This window comes from Salvia hispanica, chromosome 1 (genome assembly GCF_029641045.1).
Source record: "Salvia hispanica isolate PSC_SH4W2 chromosome 1, Shi_PSC_v1, whole genome shotgun sequence".
In the NCBI taxonomy this organism is placed as follows: Eukaryota; Viridiplantae; Streptophyta; class Magnoliopsida; order Lamiales; family Lamiaceae; genus Salvia; species Salvia hispanica.
In genome coordinates this window covers 67888524-67916270 of record NC_142692.1, presented here as the reverse complement: position 1 = coordinate 67916270, position 27747 = coordinate 67888524, and the positions used below count along the sequence as shown (strand labels likewise).

Sequence of the window (27747 nt, the reverse complement as noted above, 5' to 3'; positions counted from 1 at the left end):
ATTTCGTGGATGGACGAAGTAAAAAAAATACTTACTTGCCGGTTAAGAGCATCTCCAATAGCGGCTAGCCCACCGACTAGCCGATTCACGTCGCTAGCCGGTCGGCTAGCCGAACCATTGGAACCGGCCAGCGGCATTTCGGCTAGCCGATTTGCGGGCGCTAGCCGACCGCTGGTCGATCCCCCGCTAGCCGCCATTGTAGGATCAATTTCGGCTAGCCGATTGCAATTTTTTTAATGTATTTTTTTTATTTATTGTATTTTTTTTAATGTATTTTTTTATTTATTGCATTTTTTAATATATGTTTTTTATGCATTTTTTATTGCATTTTTAATGTATTTTTTTATGAGTTTTTTTTAATAAATTACTGAGGAGTAGAGTGGGGAGGTGGCTCGTGTGTGGAAGCTCGAATTTTTTTTTATTATGTAATTTTTTGATTTTTAGTTAATGTACTTTTTTTTTATTTAAATAAAATTAACGAATTTTTCCCGTATATGTGTTGTAAATTTAATTCCGTATTTTGTGTTTAATTCCGTAAATGTAGTTGTTTTTGAATTATTATTATTGCTGCTAGCCTGTGGCTGGCCTTAGGCTTGCCTATTTGAGTAAAATGATGATGTGGTAGGTGAAATTTTAGTACTGATGACGTGGCAGGGAGAGAGAGTGGCTAGCCTGTGGCTGGCCTAAAGCCATTGAAGATGCTCTAAGAGCATCTCCAATGCCGGCTATCCAACCGGCTAGCCGATTCACGTGGCTGGCCGGTCGGCTAGCCGAACCATTGGAGCAGGCTAGCCGATCGCGTGGCGCTGGCCGATGCGCTGGCCGCCATTGTGGCGTGCCGATCGGCCAGCGCCGTATTTTCGAATTTTTTTTAAACCTATATAAACGCGATTTTAGTTTCATTTTCATTTGCACCACTTGTTTTAACGAGTTTTCTCTCTCTCTAACTTTCTGTACAAGAGCATCATCGAGCGATGAGTAACGCAGTGGTGGTAGTGGTGGAGATGCTGAGGAGTACGAACGGAGGATGAACGAGGCTATGGAGGCCTACATGAACCGCGATGGAGCGGTACATGCGTAGGGTGGAACAGCAGGCGATACCTCGCCCTCCACGGGTTGTCCACCGGCGAGCAGTGATCGATCGGGATCACGTAGCTGCACATCAGCGGCTGTATGACGACTACTTTTCAGAGAACCCGCGGTTTCCCGCAAACATGTTCCGGCGGCGTTTTAGAATGCGCACGGAGTTGTTTATGCGTACCGTTGACGCTTTGGAGCGTCGATATCTGTGTTTCTGCTTCAGGCACGATGCGGTTGGAAGACCCAGCCACACCCCTATTCAAAAGTGCACGGCGGCAATCGGGCAGTTGGCCTACGGAGGCGCGGCAGACATGTGGGATGAGTACATCCACATCGGTGAGACGACTACTCTGGATTGTCTGATTTCTGTGAGGGCGTGATAAACATTTTCGGTGAGGAGTACCTTCGAAGCCATACTCCCCAAGATTGTCATAATTTGATGCAGATGCACGGGGAGAAGCATGGGTTCCCCGGGATGTTAGGCAGCATAGATTGTATGCATTGGGAGTGGAAGAACTGTCCGACTGCCTGGAAGGGGGCCTACACGACCGGCTATAAGTCAAAGAATCCCACGATGATCCTCGAGGCCGTAGCTGATTACCGGCTGTGGATCTGACATGCGTATTTTGGGGTAGCCGGGTCAAACAACGACCTCAACGTCCTGAACTCGTCTCCTCTCTTCAACGAGAAGTGCCAGGGCGTCGGTCCAGCCGTCTCATTTGTGGCCAACGGCAACCGGCATGATATGGGCTACTACTTGGCGGATGGGATATACCCTAGGTGGCCTGTCTTTGTGAAGACGATCAGGCACACAAGTGATGAAAGGAAGGCCTACTTTGCGGAACGACAGGAGTCGGCGCGCAAGGACGTGGAGCGCGCATTTGGTGTGCTCCAGTCTCGATGGGCGGCAATTAAGGATCCAACGCGTTTGTGGGATGTCAGATGTGTTTCCCAAATAATGTACGCCTGCATTATCCTGCACAACATGATCGTCGAAGACGAAGGCGTACAACTGACTAGTTGGGCCAATGACGATGAAGCCGGTCCAAGCCACGGAACGGCCACCCCTAGCGTACGACGTGGGGTACCTCTCGATGAAGTTGGTCGCCTCAAGGAATTTGCCGATATGCGCCAAGTGGAAGCTCATATTCAACTCCAAAAGAATATAATCGAGGAGTTGTGGGCACGGAGGACTGCACGCCGATAGTTTTTTTTTTTTTTTTATTATGTAATTTGTTTTTAATCTATGTACCTTTTTTTAATGCAATTAATGAATTTTCCCGTATATGTGTCATAAATTTAATTCCGTAATTTAATCGTAATTTTAATTCCGTAAATGTAGTATATTTTGAATTATTTTTATTGCGGCTGGCCTATGACTGACCTAAATTTGATGTGGCAGGTGGATTTTTAGTGCTGCTGACGTGGTAGGAAGAGAGAGTGGCTGGCCTATGACTGGCTTATTTGCTGGTTAATCCTTCCAGTTGCTGGTTAATCTTAAATCATAACTCGCTCACAACTATTCTAAAAGTTATGCTTCAAATAAGTTGAAATCATAACTCGTTGGTTGAACTTAACTTATCTTGAGACCTATGAGTGAGCTTCATTTTACGTCCTTTTAAATGTACTCCATTATTTAAATCATGACAATTGATTTTGTCAAATGCTGATTCTCTTGTGCCAAAATAACTCTTTTCATGTAATTGACATTTGGCAAAAAAACAAAAACAAAGAACAACTAAAATCTTTGTGATTCATATAAGAGTATCACAATACGACATCTCTAGGGAAGGTGAGATTTATAAATGAAAATATGAAATCTTTTGACATGAAAACTACTAAAATTTTTTAAATATTCCATGGCAATGTATGTGTCCATACATTAGCTTTATATGAATGTTTATTACTATGAATATTATCAAATAAAATGCGATATTTTATTCTAATTGTTGATTATCACATATTGAACTCTGAGCTGGTATCAAATTCTTCAGTAGATGACAACAATGGAACCTGAAAATTAATTACAAAAAACCACAGGAGAATTGTGGAAAACAATCCAAGATTTTCACTAATGATACTAGCAAGTACCTGCAAGAAACTCCGGGGGAATATCCAGCGTATCGCGGGAAAAATGCCCGGTATACCGACTAACTTGAGGTTATTATGCATAGCCTCCATGATACCCTCGTAACTTATCTTCTCATTTCTCTCTTGTGATTCTTTGATTGCATTTATGAATATGCTGGTCATGGCACCAGTCATTTCCCAGTCTGATGAGAAACGCTGCAACAATAATTGATAGTTTATTCACTACAAAAAAATCGGAATTTACCGACGAATTGTTACACTTATATTTTATTATAAAACTAATATAGTATGAAATTTGTACCTACACTCCACCTTTTCTTTTTCCAATAACTTTAATTTATATTTCTTGAAACTCAAATAAAATCAAAGTAAGACTTTAAACCGTGACGAATAAAGAATATTGAATAGATGGAAAAGCACAAACTCTTGTAGTTGTAGCGCGTTGATCATCTTCACAAGCACTAAAACAAATGGCCTTTCCTCCATTTGTTCCTTTATAAGCTCCAGAAGGTGGACTATTATCTTCCCATTCTCCCCTAATTATTAAACATTTGAGATCTCACAAACAAATCAAATAGTTATACAAAATATAGCCACAATTTCAACTTAGATTCAAATGTGAATTTTGAAAAAAAATTCAATAGTACTCAATAATATGATAGTTTCCGAGTATACAGTCAATTCTCGGTCGTTATATAACAAGATTCGTTTGACTGATGCTCGAGCTATGTCGATCATGTCACGACAAAACAAATTTGTCCTTACTAATCAATTAAAATTGTTGACTATTATCTATAAAGTTAAATAATTTCTTAAAAGCCGTACCCGGCGTTGCAAACGTGGGGTAAGTCGAGAATAGTTCCACTGTGGCAAGACTCGATGATGGCGTGAAGCGTGACACCTGGCACGAGCGGCCTAACGATGGTGCGGTTGATGAAGTTATCGAAGATCATCCCCTTTTTCTTGAAATCGACGGGCAAGATCGTCTCGTCAAATTCGTCGATCTCATCCCCGTCGACCTTCTCCGGCCAGTAATCCCCGTGGCCGGAGAAGTAAAACACGAGGGAGTCCCCGGGCCGGATCCCCCTCACCAGCCACCGGAGTCCGGCCTCGATGTTCTTCCTCGTCGGAGGAGGATGCCCGTCCTCCTCCCCGAGGACGAGCACGGATTCCTGCGGGAAGCGGAAGTTCTCGAGGAGCAGCGCGCTCATCTTCCGCACGTCGAGCGCGGTGCTCCTGAGCTCATTCCTCTGATTCTTGTAGCTCACTCCGCAGACGAGCGCCCGCCTCCCTGGCGGGGGCTCGCTGTGGAGGGAGGCGAAAGGGGTGTTTGGCGGCGGCGTGGTGGAGAAGGAGAAGTTGCGGCGGAGGCTGCGGATAAACGCCATAGATACTGAAGCCTTAATTGACTCTGATCAATTCCTCGCGGGAACCCTTGCCCGACGATCAACAACCATAAGAACTAGGGTTAGGGTTTGAGTTGTGAAAGAGAGAAAAGATTGCGTAAATAAAATATTTTATTCCGTAAAGAGTGAAATGAAATACATAATCAAAATAATTAAAATAACAATAATAAATCCCAAAAAGACTAAATGTCAGCAAAATAAAAATAACGCAACTAAAATAAATACAAAAGGTCTCTGCCTTAGTGTTTGGCGAAATCAGCAGAGTGTGCTAGGGTTCTCTCTGGTTCCCTGCTGCTTCTATCCCGCGTGTCGACCTCACTCTCTTCCACCAGCTGCTCCGGGATGGTCGGGAGTGGAGAGTTTGGCAGCCGAGGCAGCGGATGCGGTGGGCGGAGGGAGGGGGGGAGGATGTTTGCTTGCATCTTTTGCAGGTGAGGGCTTCTTCCATGGATGGTGGTTTTGGGGATTTTTGATTGAGGTATGTATGTGTAGATATTGGGCTTGAAACCCCTGCTGTGGAGGAATCACATCAGTGGATGTTGTTCCTCACAACATCATTTTTTAAATATAAAATATACTCCCTCCGTCTATGAATAGGAGTCCCATTTCTATCCGGCACGGGTTTTAAGAAATGTTAAGAAAAGTGGATTAAAGAAAGTTAGTGGAATACGGGTCTCACTTGTATATATTAGTTTTAAACGATATGTGAGTGGAATGTGGGGTCTCCTTACCATTTATGGTAATTATGAACCGGGACTCCTATTCATGGACGACCAAAATGAAAAAACGGGACTTCTATTCGTGGACGGAGGCAGTAACACTTAATAAAAAAAACAAACATTTTAAAAAATTGAAATGTGAGGAACAACCTCGCCTGTTGTGATTCTTCCACAGCAGGGGATCCAAGCCCGGACGAGATCCTCTACTGGGCTGAAAATCACCGCATTTGGTGCTGTGGCTAAAACGCAACTTATTGCAAATGAAACGCAGCACCGCCATTTATCTTTTCCTTTTATGATCTTGTATCATACTTACATTACTCCATTAAATACCTGTTCATTTAAATATTTATAACTATTGTAACATTTAGTTAGATTTACAAATAAAAATTTGGTTTAGATGCATCGCATACTGGACTGAAATGCAACAAATTTTTTATTTTTCTTCTACTTGTATGATAATTAAAAGTTTTTATACCATATTAGATTTTCATCCATATGTATTATTTTTTTACTTAAAATACTTACCAATTCTAAATATCATGTCATCTTATACTCCCCCATCCAACCGAAGATGTCTCACTTTATTTTTTGATTTTTCCCAACCATGATGTCTCACTTTACCTTTACTTTATTCTCTCTTTTATTTTATTCTCTCCATTTAATATAAAAAATAAAATTATATAAAATCTCGTGCTGCTTAAAGAAGTCATCAACCTTAGGACGAATGGAGTACGATTTACGTTTTTGTTTAATATTATTATTTACAAAACCATATTAATATATAACTAAAACAAAAACATAAATATAAAAGATTGCATTTAAATATTGTAAGAGCGTCTCCCATGGCGGATGTCGCGGTAGGACGTCGCCGACGTCCGACCGGACGTTCGCCGTAGTGAAGGGGAAGGGCGCCCATGCCCGTCCCACGGCCTCGCCCGTCACCCCCACGGCCGACTGGACGTCTGCCACTGTGGCGACGGTCGGACGTCCGAGTTTTAAATTTAAAAAAAAAAAAAAAAAAACTCTATAAATAGGGCTCGTTGAACTTCATTTCATTCACACCACTTGTGTTGACAAGTTTCTCTCTCTAAATCTACAAATTTCATTTCTACTACAATGGAGTACAATAGGAACTCCCCCACCACGAGCGGAGAAACACACCCACGATTCCCACCGGATCGGAGGAAAACTTTGCGGGGATGAATCCCCAAATGGCGGGGATGAATCCCCAGATGGCAGGGATGAAGCCCCAAATGGCGGAGATGATTCCCCAAATGTTCTACAATATGTACACTTGGATGAGTCAGTTGAGTGGGATGATGCCCGGGGCAGCGGGGATGGGCGGTATGCCGCCAAATATGGCGGGGGTGGGTGGGATGATGCCCGGGGCAATGGGGATGGGCGGTACGCCGCCAAATATGGTGGTGGGTGGGTCGATGCAGCACAGGAGCCCGAGGACGCCTAGGGAATCTGTCTACTGCCCATATATAGATTTGTTGGCCGATGATTCCCCTAGTACTGTTCCGGAGACTCAGTACGCCGGCATCGAGACTTTCTCTTTTGAGGAGCTGGGAGCAGAGTTGGGGCTATCGCCGATCCGTGAGACTCCCGATGAGGCGAAGCCTGCTGCAAGGGGCAGGAGCAATGGCAAGGGCAAGGCCAGGGGCGGGGGTAGGGGCAAGGGCAAAGTCCCGAGCTCTTCCTCGCACACGGGGGCAGAGGAGGAGGAGGGTGAGGATGAGCCGGAGATGAGGACGATCTGGACCGTGTGGGAAAATGCCGCGCTTGCGAAGGCATGGATCGGTGTAGTAGAGGATCCCTATGTCGGGCTGACCAGTATGTTGACCGAATGTGGCATCGCATTAGTGAGGCCTACCTCATACTCAAACCGTCTGGGGCAAAGCCTCGCACTCCCGAGCAATGCCGGAAACAGTGGCTTCGGTTGAGGCCTAAGCTCAGTCGTTTTGCCGCCCTATACCAAAACAACATGCGCATGGCAACTAGCGGCATGTCTGAGGATGATGTGAAGAAACGAGCCTTGGCCCAGTACCCCAACAAAGAATTGAAGTTCAAAGATTTTGACCAATGGGAAGCCTTTCTCGTGGTCAGGGAATTGCAAAAGTTTGCTGTGAAGCGGACGAAGATCAACTCTTCCGGTGAGTACGCAGTAGTGTTGGTTCGCACGAGCTCCCCGAAGCCGAGGAAGTGGCCCCGCTACCACGATCAGACTCTCGCCGTCGTCGTTGCCCGATGGGGCAAAAGGCTGCGTAGCGGATGGCGAGGGGAAGCGACAGCGGGTCCTACGAGGTCGAATCGGAGGCCCCAGAAGGCCCAGGTAACGACCGTCTCGCCCGCGCGCAGCTAATGAAGACCTTGATGCAGAGCACGAGTAGGTGGTATAGCACGCACGATCCTGTGTACAAAAGGCTGTGCAAGGATGTGGTCGATGCATGTCGGTGCGATTTAGGAATGCCACCCATTGATGATTATGGCGTCGAGATTGGAGGCGGGGACGTTGGAGGCTGCAGCGGCATGGACGACGGGGACGAGGACGAGGAGGAGTGAGAGCCGAGGGTTGTATTTCTCGATTTTTTATGATTATGTAATTTTTAGGTATTATGTAATTTTATTTTTAAATTATGTACTTTTTTTTAAAATTATGTAATTTTTTTTAAGTATTATGTAATTTTTTTAATGAAGTATTCGAATTTTCCCGTATTCCGTGTCGACATTTTAAGTTCGTAAATTGAATAATTGCGGAAAGTCCTAGTGGAAGTCTTAGTGATGTGGCAGTAAAATGGGATGAGCTAGTGATAACGTGGCATGAAGTTTTTGTGGGAAGGCGCCACCGGAAGCTTTAAATGTAGTTAGATTTTTGACTTAAAACACTTACCAATTTTATACTACCCCTATATCGTAATCTTTTAAAAAAACACATACTAATATCTAACTAAACACTTAAAAAAAATCATTTACTATGATAGCTGATATGATACTAATCGCTAAGTATTTCAATTTATTAATCTAACTAAAGGATAAGTATACAATATTTATAATATTTAAAAGGAAAAGATAAGTGGCAGTGCTGCGTTTCATTTGCAATAAGTTGCGTTTTAGCCATAGCACCAAATGCTGTGATTTTCAGCCCAGTATTTGATTGATGTTTGTGGGAATCGAATTCTTTTTTTTGGAATTGTGGTTCTCTAAGATGATTCTGTTGCAATTCTATTTCTATTCATAGATTAAAGAATCATATTCTCTTTCTGATTAATTATAAGACAAGATGGTTGTGAGTTGTCATTTCTTTACATGATGTCCATTATAGGAAATTCCAGATTATCTTTAGATTGCTACCCATTTATTACAGATTACAAATGCAAGATTCAGATTTTCATTTTAGTTATAAGTAGTACAATACAAATTTTAGATTGCTTCTCCTTGACACACATACACACACAGATATACAAGGAGGCACAGTAGTACAAGTACTAGCATATTTCCCTCATGCCTTACAAGAACTCGGGCTACCGTTTCCAGACCATTGCGTCCAGTACCTGAAATATACGGCCATATAGATATACGTATCGAGAGGGAGCGATAGAACACTATACACGAGCTATTTAGGGGTTTCTACTTCGTGCTTAAACAGCTTAGGCATCCATGGGCAGCAGAAGGGAAGGTAGTTATAGTTAGCAATGCGAATTTACATTCGTTGGCATGGACACATAGTCTCGTTCGTATACACTGAACAATGGAATAACATCAGCTCCTCGACAACAGCATCTTTTCGTCACATCAATTTGAGCTTCTCACTTCAAAAGGTGTGAATGTAACTGAAAAGAAACAAAAGACAAAGCAATCAACATATGGAACTTCTCTCTTCAAAGAGAAGGTTCTAAATAATAGTATGAGAGACAATACACTACTCGAAACATTTAACTGTCGCAAGGGACAGAATAAACAACCCGTAATGGAAATATCTTACGTCCTTTAGCTTGATTTTAATAGCTCCGAGGATAAAGGAAAACGTCGTGCAAATAAGTAAATAGCGCAGGAAGATATGAGTTTTAGTGACTAAGATAACATACCCAAAAGTCAGAAGTTATGAGGATCCATTGAGGGACCAACATCAAAGTGCTCGGATATGTTGGCCTTGCACGTTGGACACATGTAACCTATAGAATCTGATAGAGTTTCCAATTCAATACCCTCGAGTCTGAACTCTGCTCTGCACCAAACATACACAGTTAAATGATTTGCGTGCAGAGTATTCAGCATGATTTCCTCCTTCGAATTTAACTTAAGGATCAAATTCATCTTCTATCCCGCTGTTACTATTTAAATTGATGGAGCCCCCTGGCAGAGAGGACAACTCTTTCCCATTCCCGAAACCATACTTGAATGGCTCCATGTCATCAAACCCGAGTTCTTCGAATCCAGTAACATTCCCAAGTTTTTGCTCACCCACCGAAAATTCGTGTTCACCCTGCACATAGGCATAGTAGTACAAGAATTAAGGGGGTGATGTGATTGGTTTCAAGCTAGAGCAGGCCGGGGCTTTTCAAAAGTCCGTGAACGTGTATGTGTTTCAATACAAGGCTGTTAAAAGTAAGAGCAATTGCAAGTTACTATAATCAACTTTAATCTTTCGGCTTTCTGGTTCCGAACTGTAACATACCATGGAACAGAGCTAAGACACACATAAACCATAAATTTTCACAAACTATTATCGACACATGCAACCAAATGATACCTTATTTGACATGGAATCAAAGGGTGGGAAGAACTGAAATGGCTGGGTCAAGGGAGCCAAAGAAACTCCACCCTCAAAAATCTCTTCAACAGTAAGCCCAGGTGCATCTTGTAGATGATCTTCACTAGTCTTCAAGGACCTGTTTTCGTGATTGACTTCCAAGCTACTGATTTTGTACTTCTGAATCTCACATGACCCCACAGGGCCCTGAGTCACTTATGCATGTGGGATCCGTCTTAATGTTCACATTCCATGCCTTATCATCATTCGGGATGCCATTGTCCTTTGTCGAAGCTTGACTACCATGATTCAAGTCTTCAGGTAGATATCTGTCGGCACTGCAATCCTCTGCCTGAATTTCAACAGCATCCATAGTTGATTTTTCTTCATGACAACTCAAGGCTGCCTGAGTATCTTCTACTCTCAAAACTACAGCAGAGTGATTTTCAGTGGTTTCTTCACCATTTGCATTATTTGAAGTTTCGAAAGTAGAATTATGAGCAATTTCAATCAAAGCATCCATCTTTGATGACCTTAAGGGCACTCCATCCAGCAGTGCAGATTCAGCATTTATGGGGGCACCAACCGGAGCACCTAGTTCACCGGATTTTTTCCAGTGTTCCTAACATGAGTACCTACATGACCATTATAACTATGCCGTTCCTGAAAAACCTTATGGCAGAATTGGCATTCATATTTTCCATCTCTGACAATCACACCCTCCCCAACAGTAGTCACAAGTTTGTACCTTTTTGTAGTCCTCTGGTGGAATGAAAACAGATGCTGCAGATAAACATTCTTCTCATCAAATGTTAGTTTGCATTTGACACATTCAAAGACGTCCCGAACTTGAACTTCAGGGAGATTCTCTATGCCCATCAAGCAATCCTCCTTCTCATGTGCACTGGATGAGTTTACACCCACCGGTGCTGAATGGGCTACACGATGGGACGCGGCATGTCATCTGTCTTGCCAACTGGACATGCAATCTGCTGCTGCTCTATTTAGTATCATTTCATAAAAATTTCCAAAAAGAATAAGATATTTCCACATTTACCATTTGCTGATCTGCATCTTTATTGCTGAAATAGGATCTCAAAAAGGATGCCGCCTCTGCGCATGACAAAAATTGATGGCCGGTGGGGCTGGAAAAGTGAGACAGAAAAACCAAATCAGAAATACATGAACACCTGAACAACGTAAATATAGTGGTGTGAGAAAACAAACAAAACCACCATATTACTATATAGCAAAATTAAGAAACAGCAAAATTCTCATTTTGGGTGATTTTGGAAAGGGAAACACGGCAATGCTAATGGCGGGTTTAAGGAGAAACACGCCATCTTTGATTGAACACGCCTTTCTCTTTAAACACGCATTAGCATTGGCGTGTTTCCCTTTCTAAAATCACCCAAAGCGAGAATTTTTCCACTAAGAAACCTCTTTTCCAATCATTTTTTCCTCAAGACATACAACAGATCCTACCAATTTGTCACTAATATAGTATGGAAGCAAAACCAATATAAGGATCAAAGCCTAAACAGCCACCAGACAGAACAATTGACAATCTAACAGCATGCAAGTCTCCATCTTCTCTTTAAACAAGCCAATTTTGGCACGTTTCCCTTTCTATAATCACCCGAAACGAGAATTTTTCCATTACAAAACCTCATTTCAATCATGTTTTCCTCAAGACATACAACAGATCTTCACCCAATCTGTCACTAATACAGTATGAAAGCAAAATCATATAAGGATCAAAGCCTAAACAACCATAAGAAAGAACAATTGACAATATAATGAACCTGCAATTACACATACAATACCTAATGTATCTCCGGCAATACACAGAAACCCGGTAACCGCGTCATCTGAGGCTGAGCAAGAGCTTCCAGCCAGCCGGCAATGCATCTCCGAACACGCCAGCATCAACATACTTCCTCTTCTTCCTCCTGCTACACCACTCTCCCTCCAATTCCCCCAAAACCCCCAAAATAGCCGGCCTCCGCTTCAATTCATCGCCGTACAATTCATCCCCCTTTTCCCCCAATTCCGCGAAATCCACAATCTCACCTGTCCCATTCATTCGCTGCAGCTCCCGATTCTCCAAATTCCCGCCTCTCCTCGCCCTATTATGCTTCAATTTCACATTCTCCTGTAACCCTAGAAATTCTACCTCCGCCGCCGCAGCTCATACACGCATTCCTCTCTTGCGTCTTTAACTATACACGCATGAGGCACATGCGTGTATGCCTTGGATACAAAATCCAATCCAGAATGCAGAACCTTTACTTCCACCTCGCCCACTCTCTCACTCTCAGCAACGCCCCTCACTCCCAACGTCTCTAGCCGGCGAAAATCGAAGTGAATCCGACATTTTGCTGCTCCCATTACTATTTTAAGTGGTTTTAGGTATTTTTTGACCATTAATTTCAATTATCATTGTTATATGTTAATTGGGTATAGATTTAGGGTTCATGATTGTTATATGTTAATTGGGTATAGATTTAGGGTTCATGGTTTGACATTGTGTGACAAGAAATTCATTGAATTTAGGCTATTGATTTAGTTATATTTAGCCATTGTAATGGTATTGAAATTTTAAACTACTCTATACAATTATTGGTTATAGAATTAGGGTAATTTATTTGAATTTTGTTAAATTTGGTATTGAACTTTGTTGAATATTTATTTAATTTTGTTGAATTTAGAGTATACGATGTTTTATCGTACTTATTTTGCAGGATTGATGGTGTTTGTGAGTTTATATTGGAATGGGAAAATTATTCAGCTCCCAGGTTTGGGTGTTGCTTATGATCCCCCTCGTGCGAAATCATTTATTATATTGAATGAAATGATACCTTATTATCAGCTAGTTTCAATGATATGTGAAAAAATTGGAATTGATTTCGATGCACATGTGATTGATTTAACATGGAGGCATCCTGTGGCTTTTAGTGGAGTGGTGAATTATATAGCTACACCGGTAGATGAGAATTTGTTGGAGTATATGTTTGCTGAAAATCCACGTCAAATTGAACTGTTTATTGAATATACTCCTGTTGCTACTGCTTTGCAATTTGAACCACCTATCACTCATCATGATGTTGGAACATCTAGGAGGGATGAACATCATAGTTTTGATGTCGGGACATCTAGGAGGGATGATGAACATCATAGCTTTGAATTCAACACATTTGGGAGGGATGTTGATGAACAACTAGATGTACCAAATGTGACATTTGATGGTTTTGATAACTGTGATGGTTCTGATTGTCCTCCCCCTCGAGACGACACTCTGGAGGTGTCAGATAATTCAGTTAGTTCTCAACCAAGTGATCTTGATTATAGTGCAGAATCATGTGAAGATTCTACAGACGATGAGACACTTGATATGACAGTTAAGAACTATGTACAACCATCTGTTCGTGGGGAGCAACCTGTTCCCGATTATGTGCCTGAAGGGTTACCATTTTTTCGATCATTACCATGTGAAGGCCGTCGAGGTTACATTTCAGATGACCATGGAGTGGGTGAAGAAGATGTGCGGTATTGGGATGAGGATAATCCGAGATATATAGATGTGAGAACGAAATTTGATAGCAACTTGCAATTGAAAACTGCTGTAACATTATGGCATGTGGGAACAGGTCGGATGTATGAGGTTATGGATAGTAAATCAAGAAGATGGCATGCAGTTTGTAGGGACCCATTTGGTCCGAAAAGAAAAGGCAAGGACCTCGGCCAACAGCATCCATGTAATTGGGAGGTTAAAGCAACGTTCAAGAAACACGATGGTTGTTGGTCTATCAACTCATGGGTTGATCGTCATTGTTGTATGGGAGATCACGATCCAAGTGAACATGCTAATCTTACATCATCCATGATTGCTCTTTGTATTCGGAATCAAATTGAAAACGATGCTGAATTCAAGCCTTCTGCGGTAGTTACATATATCAAAGATAAATTTCACGTGAAAATCAGCTACAAGAAAGCATGGTATGCTCGCAGAAAAGCTATTGAGCTTGTATATGGTGGGTGGGAGGAGTCTGGTGGAGGCGAGGGAGCCGCAAATGGAGCGGTGGTGGAGGCGGGAGTAGGTCTAGCGGCGGCTGGCGGTGGACTCGTTGAACACCGATCGGTTGAGCTGCGGGGAAACGACGTCGTCGCTCCGCTGCGCGGAGACGGAGCACAGGGAAAGGGCTTGCAGTTCCAAGTGCGAGAAGAGGCCGATGTCGATGCGAGCCATGTCTTCCACCCTGATCGCGGCGGGGCCATGGGAGGGTGGAGGCGGCGGTGGGTTGACCGCGCCGGCGCTCGCCATTTGCATGCGGCGGACACGCAGTGGAGGTGAAAGTGTGTGAAACGGAGTGGCGGTGATGACCGGTAAAGTGAGGTGGCAGCGTTGCAGAAGAGGTGTATTTTGTTTGCGAATTGTCCGAAATAGACATGCGTTCCGGTTCTCAACTAGTGGCAACGTATGGGTATTTTTGGAATTAAATTAAGTACATTTTTTAACTACTCCCTCCATCCCGCTTTAGGAGTTCCGGTTGAGTCGGGCACATGTTTTAAGAAAAAAGTATTTGAGTGTGTAATAAATAAATATTGTAATGGATGTTGGGACCCACTTTTAATTGAGTGTCCAATAAATAAATTTTGTAGTGGATGTTGGGATCCACTTTTAACATTTTTTTTATTAGTTGTAGTGGATGTTGGGAGTTGGGACCCATTTTTAACACTTTGTAGGCATTTTTTATTAATTATCTCAACTGGGACTCCTAAAGCGGAACGTCTAAAATTGATTAACCGGGACTCCATAAGCGGGACGGAGAGAGTATTATGTAAAGAAGAAAATTTCGAGCCCAAAGCTGGAGTGAAGTTTCTGAACTAAAAAATTTGAATGACATTTTCAAAAGTCCAATTTATTGTATAAGCTTCATCATTTATAGAACTTGACTACTATGGATACCGTTTTATAGGTGCTCATAGATATATTAGAGAATTTGGTTAATATGGAAACTTGCATAAAGTTGTAAAATCGAGAATGTCAAGAATGGAATAGCTCAAATCAACCTTTAACACACAAATTAAGTCAGGGCATATCTCATTTCTAAATATTTTTCATCAAATAACAAAATACATTCGAGTTTTATATAGACAATTGCAGTGTCACTAGAAAATGCGATTCACGTACGCTTTAGAACCTCCTCAATTCCTTATTTTGCTTTTAAGCATTCACATTTGATATTAACATCTTTAATCTACATGCATTAATTTAAATATTAAATTTCGTGTTAATATATTTCACTTTAGCATACAAGCATCAGACTTTGCAATATCTAAGTTGAAAATGGCCAAATTTCAATGGACGAGGTCAATGAACTTCAAAATTCAGTCTTTTGAGCTGTCGACAATCCACGATTCAACATCTCCTTCCCAATTGTTACGTACTCCCTCTGTTTCTTCATAGTTGAGGCGGAACTTTTCGGCACGGAGTTTTAGAAATGAATGTTGGGTGTGTTAAATAAATAGATAAAAAAGTAAGAGAGAGGAAAATGTAGAAAGAATAAAGTATAAAGTGAATAAAGTAGAGAGAATAAAGTAAGAGAGAAAAGTAAAAAAGAGAAAAAAAAATTACCATATATGGAAATGACTCAACTATGAAGAAACTTCTCAAAATAGAAAAATGACTCAACTATGATGAAACGAAGGGAGCACTTCACTCGTCAAATGACAACCTTCTTGATTATATTCTGCCCCAAATTTTTTAAGGTATATTCAATTAGGAAAAATATTTCATTATCCATTACATAAAAATGAAAGGAACTTAATAGAGGTACGTGTCTATGAGTTTGTGCGTCACAATTGCATCCATCTTATGTGGTCTGAAATCGCAGCTTGTCCCTTTCCGAATCCGACTCATCACCCTTGCAGTCTTCAGTTCCAATCCCAACCCCAATTCCATTTCACCAAATTTAACACAAGCAAAGATTCGGAATCCAATGGGAGTGATGAGCGCCGCCGCTTCCTCCGCCGCCCTCACATCAACCATCTTCGGCAGCCAAACCCCGCGCAACCGCCGCTGGACGGAAATCTCCCACCACCCGCCGCCCAAGCTGAGGGCCCTCGCCGCCGCCTCCCCCACCGGCAAGGAGAAGCGGAGGAAAAACAAGCGGAAGCCGGTCCAAACGGTGGAGTCTCCTCCTCCTCCGCCGCCGCCGCCGCCGGCGGTGGCGGCGGCGGAGGACGACGCGACGGCGGCGATCAAGAGCCGGCTGGAGGAGGTGAATCCGGTGGGACTGGGGCGGAAGTCGAGGCAGATATTCGACGAGGTGTGGCGGAAATTCTCCGGGCTCGGGCAGATTTCGAGGACCACGAGGAAGGACGACGAGGAGGCGGCGCTGCTCATAAGGGAGGGTGGGCCCATGTGCGAGTTCGCGGTGCCCGGGGCCCAGAACACCACCGTGCTCGTTGTTGGCGCGACTAGCCGCGTTGGCCGCCTTGTTATCAGGAAGCTCATGCTTAGGGGCTACACTGTTAAGGTACATTTCCATAATTAGTAAATGTATTAATTATAGTAATATATGCTCTCTGTAGATACGAAATTGGTAAAGTAAGAGAAAAAAAGTGATTGAAGTATCGTTACAGAGAATGTTACTTACCGTATTAGACAGAAAAACTTGCTAAATGTTATGACAGAATAGAGCAATTGTGTAATAAGATAAACAGAAACGTAAAGAGAGACAAAATTTACGTGGCTCACCAATGTTGCGTTGGCTACGTCAACGGGCGGAAACGGAGAACAGAAGCTATTCAGATTGTTTTCAGATTATAGAGTTATGCGCCCTACTTCTATATAAATAGGCACACAGACGACGACAGGCTAGGCCGAATACAAAATTAAGGCCTAAAACAGAAATATATCATAGCGTTGAACTACATATACAAATTCAGGGCATACTAACACTAAATATATAGCGAGACCCCTGTTCGGCTAGCGGCAAACTATACAGATTCAAGACATGCTAACACTAAATATAGAAATGGACTAATTTTATAGGACGGCCCATGAGACTTATATAATGATTTCAATTATCTATGAGCAGTATATAGTTATGTTTGTATATTTAGTTTCAATTGTCAACTGATTGGAGTATTGGAAGAACTAATTAAATAATACTCATTTCAACTTATTGAAACAATTGAAAAGGAGACTATTATTTAGAGAGGGAGGAAGTTTCAGTTTGGATTTTGTATTCTATTATTCTGGTCACAATTTAGACCATTTCCAAAGTGCTTGGTTATTGTATATGATATGAATGTTGTCATAATTTAGAGGGTGATCTTATATAGGATGATAACTTTTGATGGCCAGGCTTTAGTGAGGAAGGCTGATAAAGAAGTGGAGGACATGCTCCCGACTTCCGTCGAGATTGTGACCGGGGACGTTGGCGAGCCTTCCACGATGCAAGCTGCCGTCGAAGGCTGCAACAAGATCATCTACTGTGCCACAGCCCGCTCCGCCATCACCGGTGATCTCAACAGAGTTGATCACCTCGGTGTCTATAATCTCACCAAAGCATTTCAGGTTTGAAATGCGCGATTTTATGTTGACACTCACTACTCTTGATAACTATCGTTATTTGAAATGTATCGTTGTTTGCTCGAATGAAGGACTACAACAATCAGCTTGCACAGCTACGAGCCGGAAAAAGCAGCAAAAGCAAGCTATTGATAACGAAGTTCAAGTCCGAAGATTCGTTGAAAGGATGGGAGGTACGTCTAGGAACTTATTTTCAAGACGTCGTTGCTGCAAAGTATGATGGAGGAATGGATGCCAAGTTCGAGTTCACTGAGAACGGAGATGCAACTTTCTCAGGTATCATAACATCAGGCGAAAAATTAGCATTATTCGTTATTCCTTTCATGTGTTTCCTTACACTACTCGTCTTAATCGGAATAGGATATGTCTTCACGAGAGGAGGCTATGTTGATTTAACGACGAGGCTCTCGCTTCCTCTGGGATGTACCCTTGACAGGTATTGAACATTACATTGCTCAAATGTTTCTGCTGACGAATTGGTATACGGTCCTTACCTCTTCTCATTACCTTGTTTAGGTATGAAGGTCTCGTGTTCTCTGTTGGTGGGAATGGAAGGTCGTACGTTGTAATTCTCGAAGCCGGCCCTTTGGCCGACACTTCACAGAGTACAATGTACTTCGCCAGGATTAGCACAAAAGTCGGGTTTTGCAGGGTGAGTTTGAAGTGTGCACATCTTCGGACAATCAAGTTTACAATATGTTTGAATTGTTTCTAATCCGACCAGGTTAGGGTGCCGTTTTCATCGTTCAGACCCGTGAAACCAGAAGATCCTCCGCTTGATCCGTTCCTTGTACATACATTGACCATTCGTTTTGAGCCTAGGCGGCAGGTGTGCTTCAAATTATCACGTTCTTAGGTTTTCGTTTTAGCTCATGCACGCAATGTAGGTTCTGAAACGTTGGTCGAGTTTAGTCAACGTCGATTTTTTATTGCAGAGAACTGTCGAAGGACCTGTCGGGGGAAAACAAGACTTGAGAAGCTTCCAGTTGATTTTGGAATATATTAAAGCTTTGCCTGTAAGTTCAGTTATGAGATTTTGAGTGTATTGTGACGCGACCTTTAAATTTATGTTTATATATCTAAATTAAGATATGCAAATCTGATTCATTTTATCAGTCCAATATTTGTATGATCAAACATAAGTAAATAGCATAGAATTCTTCTACGTTGCATAATCAAAGGTGTACTTCTGCGTTTGCAAGTTATTTTCTCTTTACGTGGAATGCTTGATCGTTAAACGACGATTCGTGAACTTGTTACATCAAAGTGACAAAAGTTGTTTGTCAGCAGAGCCTCTTTATGCTCTTAGTTCCTAACTAAATCTCGTATAATTCCCGAACGCGTTCTGATTATTGCAGACGGGCCAAGAAACGGATTTCATCTTAGTTTCGTGTACGGGATCAGGAATAGAACCTACAAGAAGAGAGCAAGTTTTGAAGGCTAAGAAGGTTCTCCTCCATCACATCACATCCCTCCTTTTAGTTCGGATTTTTCTAGCCTTGTCGTTCATCCATTTATCTGGAAATTTTGTAGGCCGGGGAAGATTCACTCAGACGATCAGGCCTTGGATACACAATTATCCGCCCTGGTCCCCTCGTGGTAAATTTCTTACAACACCAACTACTTAAATTCCGCGTCTAGATAAAGAAGCTAATCTCTTTATTTATTGCATTTGCACTTCATCACCAAAAAATATTGTCCTTTTTCCCAGGAAGAACCCGGTGGCCAACGAGCTCTGATCTTCGATCAAGGCAACCGAATATCTCAGGTTAGACCAGATTTTTTTATACTTAATAAAGTGTTTGCTTAAGCCCTTTTATCGAAATCTTGTGGCGTATACGTATATAGGGAATAAGCTGTGCAGACGTTGCTGATATATGCGTAAAAGCATTGCATGACGCAACAGCAAGAAACAAGAGCTTCGATGTAAGAATTCTTTCCTTGTACGCATATACCAAGCCGGATCTAGTGGTGTGGCTTATATACTAGTTTTCCTTCCTTTAAACTTATCAGGTGTGCTATGAGTATGTCGCGGAGCCTGGGAAGGAACTCTACGAGCTGGTAATGACCGACTTCACGTACATACTTGATATTTCAATTAAAAAAAAAGAAAAAAAAAATTGTGTTAGATCGTCAGATATATTAAAATTAGTCAAGTAGTACTCGTTTCTTGACCCGAACTCATATCTGATGTTTCGTCGTAGGTTGCGCACTTGCCTGATAAAGCGAATAACTATCTATCGCCGGCGCTTTCGGCTCTTGAGAAGAATACTTGATATAGACATACATACATGCTCTTGATGTGTCCATTTTTTCTTTGTGCTAATTTTTGTGTTATTTGAGCGTATATATGTTGTAATATAGGTGTTGAATGCATAAGAATTCAAGCAATGTGTACAAAATACACTTTGTTATGTACCTATACATGTACATATTCAAACTACCAAGACTTTTGTGTATGACAATTACTCAATGTAGTAGTACTATATTTTTATGTAAAATAATTATGACAAACGCCTCTACGTGCACACCCGGCCTAGTTCGACCTCAGCCCGAACCCACACCAGCCCAATTCGACCTCAGCCCGAATTTGAATACAGGGGAAAAGGGATGAAGTGAAAATTGGTTCCAAATATATTTAGAGAAATTAAGAAAATAAAAAATTTATTTAGGTAAACAACAAAATTATTTAGAAAATTAAGGTAAAATTTAAATAAAAAATATTATGGGGTGAGAGAGGCTCGAACTCTCGACCTCAGGATCACTCAGAAGCTATGAGACCTACGCGCTAGCCAACTGCGCCACCACCCCTTTTGGAATTGTCGGTAACAAAAGTAGTTTTAGTTTTATTGTTCATAAACTGTAACCATATTGTAATTGAAAAATGGAAAACGTGTCACATTTTATGGACTATATATTATTCATATCTTAATAATTATTTTAATACTGGTGGACAAAATTGAAGAGGTGCATAAGTGCATAACAAAGTTCAATAGTACTATTCCCTCCGGCCCATATAATTTCGTCCCACTTTGACCTGCCACGTGTGTATTGAAAAGTGAATTGAAAAAATTACTGGAACGTGAGTCCTACTTTTATATATTAGTTTTATAATAAAATGTGAGTATGAATGAGTTAGTGGAATATGAGGTCCAATACCAAAAATAGTAAAAGTGAAATGAGACAAATTATGTGGGATAGACTGAAATGGAAAAATATGACAAATTATGTGGGACGGATTGCATTTAAAGGTGTGAAATTTTATGTCAAAATTATTTTTAAAGTCATAATGAGTCTCAGACTTCAATTGTACGTCGATATATATCTTGTTCCCATTACTTTATTTGGTGAATACAAATTTGCAAACAAACAAGGCTCAGATTCATCACCTTCTTCAGTGTAATGATACTCGGCCATACGAAGATGATATGCCAAATAGTCTTCCATGTAATAATACTCAAATAAAATGTCGATGACTAAGTCAAATGTCCAACAGTGAAAAACAACAAAATATACAAGATCGTGTATGATACACCAAAAAACTGCTATGGACAAATAAAAGAAAATAAAAACAAACACTATATCAGCAAGAGGACATTCCATGACATTGCAACAAATAATCACAAGAGAAAGACAACATCACAAAAACCAATTAAATCTATTGTTGAAATCTATGCCCGGTCAATGGACTTTGACCAATTATAATTTCAACAAGACATTTAATTTTATGAAATTAAATGATATAGCGTTGATCTACGTTCGGAGTAGATGAATATGGTATATTCATTTTCTCAAATATGATTCCCGGTGAGTGAGAAATAATGAATTAAAATTGTGCTATAATTATTACATGTAATAATTATAGTGGACTAAGATGGGCTGTAGAGCCCATACGCGAGCCCGAGCCCGCGCCCTTGTCCTTGTCCTTGGATCTTGACAATTGGTCTTTGGGCATGGTCGTGGGCTCGACCCAAGGCTATGACGCGGTAAAGCCAACGTGGCTGATTATCGTCCACGTCGTGAATGAACCCAGACGCGTCTAGATTCACATAGCATTTGCATCATACGCTCTCTCCTCTCTCTGCATTGTTTTTTCTGTCGAAAACTTTGCCCTCTCCTCCATCCAGTTCGCCGGAGCTCTGCTGATAGCGGTGCTGCTTCACCAGAGACGTAACCGTTTTATCTTTTGGGGGCGAAACGCCAATCCGAAGAGCATTACCGGGGCGTATCTCATCTTGCGGAAAGAGGACTCCTCGACTCGGCTAACAACTTTTCACGTTTATTTGTTTCGATTTTCAGTTGTAATTTCGTTTCAGTGTTCCATTTGTATTCCTTCTTTTGGGTTGTATTACGCCCGGTTTATATCTTGTAATCACAGAATCCAACAATCGCAAGACAAGATATAACTTGCCTTTGAAGGGATTTGGACCTTTAAATTGAAACTAAAACTTTCGAAACTTAATACCTTTGCTGGAGATGTCAACCGAATCTAACACCGCCGCTGCCGCCACTCCGGCCACCACCACCACCAACTCCCGGGCTCTTTCCATCTTTATCAACAACCCCTTGGGTGTATGTTAACACCCATGGGCTCACTGGTGGATCCACCTCGGGTGGGTCAGTTAGTTCCACTTTTAGTGTTTCTTTCGGGTCCTTTAATGGATCGTGTGTTGGGGCCTCCAGGTCTCACACGACTGCTGGGGCCTTCGGGTCTCATGCGAGTGTTGGAACCTTCGAGTTCAACACAGTTATTGGCTCCTCCGGGACCAATATGACCATGGCGGGCTCTATGCCCAACATGAACATGATGGGCTCAACGCCCTACATGAATGGTAGGAGCTCTATGCCCAACCATGTTGTTGGCTCCCTCAGGGGCAACGTGAATGGTTCCTTTCAAGAACCAAGTGCAGCATCTTTGGCACCAAGAATGATGTCACCCGTCGAGAAGCCACCAAAATTTGGAGGATCTGACTTCAAAAGGTGGTACCAAAAGATCTTGTTCTACTTGACAACATTGGGCGTCGCCAACTTCCTCACGGAGAACGAGCCGCCTGCGCCAAGTGATCAAGAGACGAGACTCGAGATCTTGGCGGACTATGAACAATGGCGCAAAGGAGACTATCTTTGTAGAACTTTCATTCTAAGTGTTTTAGATGATAGCTTGTACAATATATACTCCGTTGTAACCACATCCAAAAAGATGTAGGAAAGCCTAAAGAAAAAGTATAGTATCGATAATGCTGCAGGTACTGAACACATTGTTGTTAGGTTTGGTATACTGAAAAGCATGTTTCGAGCAAGTTTCGCGCGAATAGAATCTTGCTTGTATACGTAAAACTCTACAATCCACTTTTAACCTGATTCAGTATTATTCGAGCACTTTCGCACGAATAGAATCGGTATATTACTCCCTCAGTCCCACAAAGATTTTCTATTTTGCACCAATGCTTTGCAAAAGAGAAAGAAGAATTTCACAATCTAGATAGGCTTTGGCTACCTATCGTGAAAAGTTGAAATGTCAGTCCGCATATTTCTAAGCCTTACTGAAATAAAATGACATTGGTATGGTATAGCACTGAACGAATCTAACAGCAAGACGTGTTTTTATACTATCTACTGAAAGACTAGGTCTTGATAAAATACTATTTCTTAATCCATATATGTTAGCATTGAGCACACGGAGAGTATAAAACTAAACCCTAAATTACTTCAGTCGACAATTTTCTACTAATATTTTAAAGTCTAATGCTAGGCCAGTCTAGCTTTATTAGTAAAATTTAAAAGCAAATTATGAGGTTTGGTCACATTAAACGAACTAATTAATTAGTCAACTATGACAAGTTGGAATTAACGAAAATAATTAGTTGGGGAAGGCAGACTTCCACTAGGCACTAATTGCTGCCATACCACTATTTTATTATCTTCTAAATAGGAGTAGTGGTGCTATTAATCATTTAATTCACATTTTATCTAATTGTTAGTACTAAATTACAGCACCTAGTTAATTTTTTATTACATTATCTCTTCCCCACTAATAATAAATTACAAAATGCACGTATCTCCATTAGAGTTGACATTATATATTTAATTAATAGAGTAGATAATATTATAATGAAGATGGGATCTTAATTCAGTCTTTAGATGACGAAAATGAGGGAATATACATTGTCATTATAAAGAGAGGAACTATTGTTACAACTTTTGTTTAAAGTAAGAGATAAAAAGAAACAGTAAGTGATACTCTTTTAGTCATTAACTTGTTTCTTTGAAAGCCATTATGCGAATAAACAGATAGTGGTACAAAAAATAGTTAAGTATGACAAAAATAATATTCGTATTTTGAGTAATTTAATTAAATTTAATTGGAATATCAAGTTTGTATCTGAATTTAATTTCTTTATAATTCGATTTTTTTACTGTATGTTATTTGGATTTGTTTTTCAAATCCAAATATCCAAATTATACTATATAATATAACATTTTATTCAAAATATATATTTTATTTGAATATATTCTTTAAATATTTCTAACCTAATATATATGATAATTAACTTATTTCAAAATTAATTTTTTTTGATAATTCTACTTGTTCAGGTTAGTTATAAAACTTTTTTATTTATATCTCGATTCGTTTGGATTTTCATTCTCTCAAAATTCATTTTTTTGATCTAGATCGGTTTGAATTAGGCAAAAATTTGATCACCCTAACGTATGCCAAACATCATTAATTAACATTAATTATGCAAAAGATTTGTGTATAGTACTTCTGCAACTAATTAAATCGATATTAAATACTAAGAACTAAATATCCTCTTAATTACACTATTTACAAAATCAAATTATAAAATTGAAGAATTATGCATTAATAAACCACGAACAAAAATCAATGAAACCTATCACACTACTACATAAATGGGACCCTAGAAAGTAGGATGGATACAACTTAAATTAGGCACATAATACATGTGTATGAGATGGAATATAATCCACTAACAATTTCTTGGTAGGTTAGTAACGTATGTATTATTATTAGGGAAAAAAAACTTAAATCAGGAAAAAATTAGACGTGACCAAATTTTTTTTCCCATCTAGTCGCATTTAGTTATTTTCAGCACTAATTATTTAACTTGATCATGTAGTCACTTCTCATGAAACTTGCATCAAGAAATTGCACAAAGAGATAAAAGACTTTAGACAATTTTCCAACTTTAACTTTGGCATAAAAATAATGTTCAACACGAGAAACCACAAACGTTAATATCAATCAAAATCCACATTCAATAATAAGAATTTCAACCTCAAAGAGTAATTTTCAATTTTACTAACAATCTTTTTCAAAAACTTAGTTTTTGAGCAAAATCTGATTGATCAAGAAGTCCAAGTTCCGGTGAGACGAGCCGCCGACCTCCGCGGCCGCGTGCGCCTTTCGCTTCCACTCCAACGCCTTCTTCCTCATCTCCTTCCCCTTCTCCCCCTCCATCAAAATCTTCACTAGCTCCGCCACTTTTTCTCTCGTCACCTCCCCCTCGATCTCGAGCCCCACCTCCCAATCCGTGCATGCATACCTACCATAGCGGTCACAAAAATTTATTAATTACGTATATATTCTAAATTCTGCATTTAATTAATACGCGCTTTTACACAATAATTCACATAAAATACAGTAAAAGTGAATGATTGTTATATTAAAAAAAAATTGATAACCATTTAAATCATAAAGTTGGTCAAATTCTGGACAATCTTACCAGAATTTGACCAACTTTGTGACTTAAATGGTTACATCATTTGTGTTTTAATATTCTGATTACCACAGTAATTCGTTACTTTTTAATCAAATATTAAAACACAAAGTTTCATTTTCTCTTAATTGATTGGGGAAGATGATACATACCTACAATTAGTCTGTTGTTCCGCGAAAAACGGCCAGCAGATCATCGGCACGCCCTCCGACAGGCCCTCCAGAGTCGAGTTCCACCCACAGTGCGTCAAGAACCCCCCGACCGCAGGGTGCGCCAGGACCCGCTCCTGCGCGCACCACCCGACCATCTTCCCCCGGCCCGCCACCTCCTCCACGCACCCCTCCGGCACCACCGCGTTCTCGCCGGAGACCAAATCCGGCCGGATGATCCACAAGAAGCTCTGGCCGCTATTGGCCAGCCCCCACGCGAACTCCGCCATCTGCTCCGGCGACAGCACCGTGATGCTCCCGAAGTTCACGTAGAGCACCGAGCCCGGCGCCCGCCCGTCCAGCCACTCGATCGAGCCGTCGTCCTCCTTCCACAGGCTCGACCCGATCGCCCGGACCTCGGCCGCCTCCACCTCCTTCTCGAGGAGCTGCAGAGGCCCGATCGTCGATACACACCCGAACTTCGCGTTGATCGCATCGAGAACATCTCTCTCGAGATCATCATAGGTGTTCAAAACCACCGATTTAGCTCGAATTGCGTTTTTCGTCTGCAAAATGTTGTAATTCACCATGATATCGTTGGGATCGGTTGTCCGTACAAAGCTAGGGAAGTCCCTCAGCCTTATATTCTTCATCCCTTCAACCCAATCGAGCTCCTCATCGAGAAATCCGTTGCTCAGCTGCTCCTCCGTCATCGGAAACAGCCCACGCGCCGCCAGCTCGGCGTAATTGCAGTATCCGAGGAACCCGCACGCGCTCGTCGTGAAGAAGACGACCTCCGGGATCCCGAGCCGCTCGGCCGCGTCGAGGGTGAAGCTCATCGCCCCGTCCGAGACGATGCAGCTGACGGGCGGGCGGCCGGGGGTCCCGTTGAGGTCGTCGACGAGGTCGAGGAACGGCCGCAGGCCGTTCCTCGACAACGAGTCGCAGAGCTGCGGGATGTCCTGGGTGGCGTCCTTGTCGGACGGGGGGAGGCCGTCCGGGATGGTCCGGAACTGGAAGTCCTCGAGGCCGGCCACGGATTCGGGCCCGCGGGCCCGGACCAGGCGGTTGTGGTTGAACTCGGTGTTGACGAAGGTGACGAAGAATCCCCTGGAGTGGAGGATCTTGGCGAATCTCAGGACAGGGGCGATGTGCCCCTGTGCTGGATACGGAATGCACACAACATGGGGCTTCATTTTATTTTATTTTTGTTGTTGATTTTGAAGGATTGTGTTTGTGTCATTGATTAATGATGTATATATAGGAAGAGATTTGGAGTGTTTAAATTATGGAATTTATTATTATAGTCACAAAGATGGATAGGCACCAACCTTCCATTTTGCTTGTTTAGGTTTAATACTACTAATAAGTTGATAGTGTGTTGTCATTTAGGACTTGAAAATGTATTTTAAGGATTAAACGTAACTTGAATCTTCAGTCTTTTGCTTTTTTTATTAGAGTATTGTGTGTATGCATGTCACGTCCCATTGTTGATATCAATGTTTTTTAATTCTGATTCTTGTTATAAAACTTTTAATATAATGAGTGGGTAGTTGAGGAAGACTTTTTAGGGAATCTATTTGATGTAAAACTTGTACTAGTACTATTTTTTTTTTGTCTGGAACATTTTTTGTGTAAAGAAGCATTTTTGTTTTCACATTAAAATTTGTGAACTACGATAGTAAAAGTGGTGAGATATTAAATGCAACAATGAATATGGTATGGAGAAGTAGCGTAGTAGCTGCCTAAAGAATAAAAAATCACATACCCAAACAATAGGAAATCTAAAAAAGAAACTCATGAAATCAGATATAATGAAAAAGGCTATTGTTGACTTCGGCAGACAAAGACGGTGTAGCGGTTCATCACTAGTAGTGGATGATGGACGAAGAACTGAAGTTAACTCCAATAATAATGAGGGTTGAGTTGACACATCTTGAGACTGCGAAAACTCCTAGAAGACTGAAATTGAAGTCGGGGAAATTTTTCAGTTCTCATAAGAGCCGGCAATGGGGCCTGAAGATCACTTGACCATACCTAAATCTGTCATGGCATCACACAATGGCAGATCGGGTATAAAATAGTAGTAATATAGATTTTTATTACTTATATGTTAACATATTAATTTATATAAAAGTCCGAACTATATGTAGGAGCGGTTTATTGTTTCCATACTTGATAAATTAATCTATAGTCAACTCATC

General features: G+C 41.3%; 4 protein-coding genes, 1 non-coding gene and 1 pseudogene across 6 annotated transcripts; 2 read left to right on the top strand and 4 right to left on the bottom strand.

Moving 5' to 3' along the window:
• Positions 1-3543: 3543 nt before the first annotated feature.
• Positions 3544-5041, bottom strand: LOC148934465 (metacaspase-1-like). Its single transcript, XM_089062397.1, has 2 exons — positions 3997-5041; positions 3544-3707 (listed from the first exon to the last, which is right to left on the bottom strand). Exons 1-2 carry the CDS (start codon positions 4557-4559, stop codon positions 3548-3550), a joined length of 723 nt encoding a protein of 240 aa, XP_088918523.1. The 5' UTR covers positions 4560-5041; the 3' UTR covers positions 3544-3547.
• A 3631-nt stretch (positions 5042-8672) lies between these two features.
• On the bottom strand, positions 8673-12443 carry LOC148934464 (uncharacterized; annotated as a pseudogene). Its single transcript, XR_016134353.1, has 6 exons — positions 12368-12443; positions 11879-12242; positions 11091-11197; positions 10053-11059; positions 9388-9785; positions 8673-9132 (listed from the first exon to the last, which is right to left on the bottom strand). The product of XR_016134353.1 is annotated as an uncharacterized LOC148934464 (transcript).
• A 358-nt stretch (positions 12444-12801) lies between these two features.
• On the top strand, positions 12802-14406 carry LOC148934463 (uncharacterized). Its single transcript, XM_089062308.1, has one exon. The coding sequence runs from the start codon at positions 12802-12804 to the stop codon at positions 14404-14406; it is 1605 nt and encodes a 534-aa protein (XP_088918434.1).
• Positions 14407-16017: 1611 nt separating this feature from the next.
• HCF173 (high chlorophyll fluorescence phenotype 173) lies at positions 16018-20114 on the top strand. The gene is made up of 13 exons (XM_089057204.1): positions 16018-16594; positions 17428-17640; positions 17727-17931; positions 18016-18091; positions 18172-18307; positions 18380-18484; positions 18591-18671; positions 19014-19103; positions 19189-19254; positions 19367-19423; positions 19504-19581; positions 19669-19716; positions 19860-20114. Exons 1-13 carry the CDS (start codon positions 16055-16057, stop codon positions 19929-19931), a joined length of 1767 nt encoding a protein of 588 aa, XP_088913330.1. The 5' UTR covers positions 16018-16054; the 3' UTR covers positions 19932-20114.
• A 267-nt stretch (positions 20115-20381) lies between these two features.
• On the bottom strand, positions 20382-20466 carry TRNAM-CAU (transfer RNA methionine (anticodon CAU)). Its single transcript is given in 2 exon segments — positions 20382-20417; positions 20429-20466. It is a non-coding gene; the product is annotated as a tRNA-Met (tRNA).
• A 4387-nt stretch (positions 20467-24853) lies between these two features.
• LOC148934460 (7-deoxyloganetin glucosyltransferase-like) lies at positions 24854-26820 on the bottom strand. Its single transcript, XM_089057200.1, has 2 exons — positions 25547-26820; positions 24854-25220 (listed from the first exon to the last, which is right to left on the bottom strand). The coding sequence occupies exons 1-2, from the start codon at positions 26737-26739 to the stop codon at positions 24998-25000; spliced, it is 1416 nt and encodes a 471-aa protein (XP_088913326.1). The 5' UTR covers positions 26740-26820; the 3' UTR covers positions 24854-24997.
• Positions 26821-27747: the final 927 nt, after the last annotated feature.

Excerpts from the sequence above, each read along its gene's own strand:
- HCF173 (XM_089057204.1), top strand. The coding sequence starts at position 16,055 with ATGGGAGTGATGAGCGCCGCCGCTTCCTCCGCCGCCCTCACATCAACC. Across the intron at positions 16,595-17,427 it reads TTAGGGGCTACACTGTTAAG|GCTTTAGTGAGGAAGGCTGA; the intron begins GTACATTTCCAT and ends TTTGATGGCCAG. Across the intron at positions 19,255-19,366 it reads TCCGCCCTGGTCCCCTCGTG|GAAGAACCCGGTGGCCAACG; the intron begins GTAAATTTCTTA and ends CCTTTTTCCCAG.
- LOC148934463 (XM_089062308.1), top strand. The coding sequence starts at position 12,802 with ATGGTGTTTGTGAGTTTATATTGGAATGGGAAAATTATTCAGCTCCCA.
- LOC148934460 (XM_089057200.1), bottom strand. The coding sequence starts at position 26,739 with ATGAAGCCCCATGTTGTGTGCATTCCGTATCCAGCACAGGGGCACATC. Across the intron at positions 25,221-25,546 it reads GAACAACAGACTAATTGTAG|GTATGCATGCACGGATTGGG; the intron begins GTATGTATCATC and ends CCGCTATGGTAG.
- LOC148934465 (XM_089062397.1), bottom strand. The coding sequence starts at position 4,559 with ATGGCGTTTATCCGCAGCCTCCGCCGCAACTTCTCCTTCTCCACCACG. Across the intron at positions 3,708-3,996 it reads CCCCACGTTTGCAACGCCGG|GGGAGAATGGGAAGATAATA; the intron begins GTACGGCTTTTA and ends TTTAATAATTAG.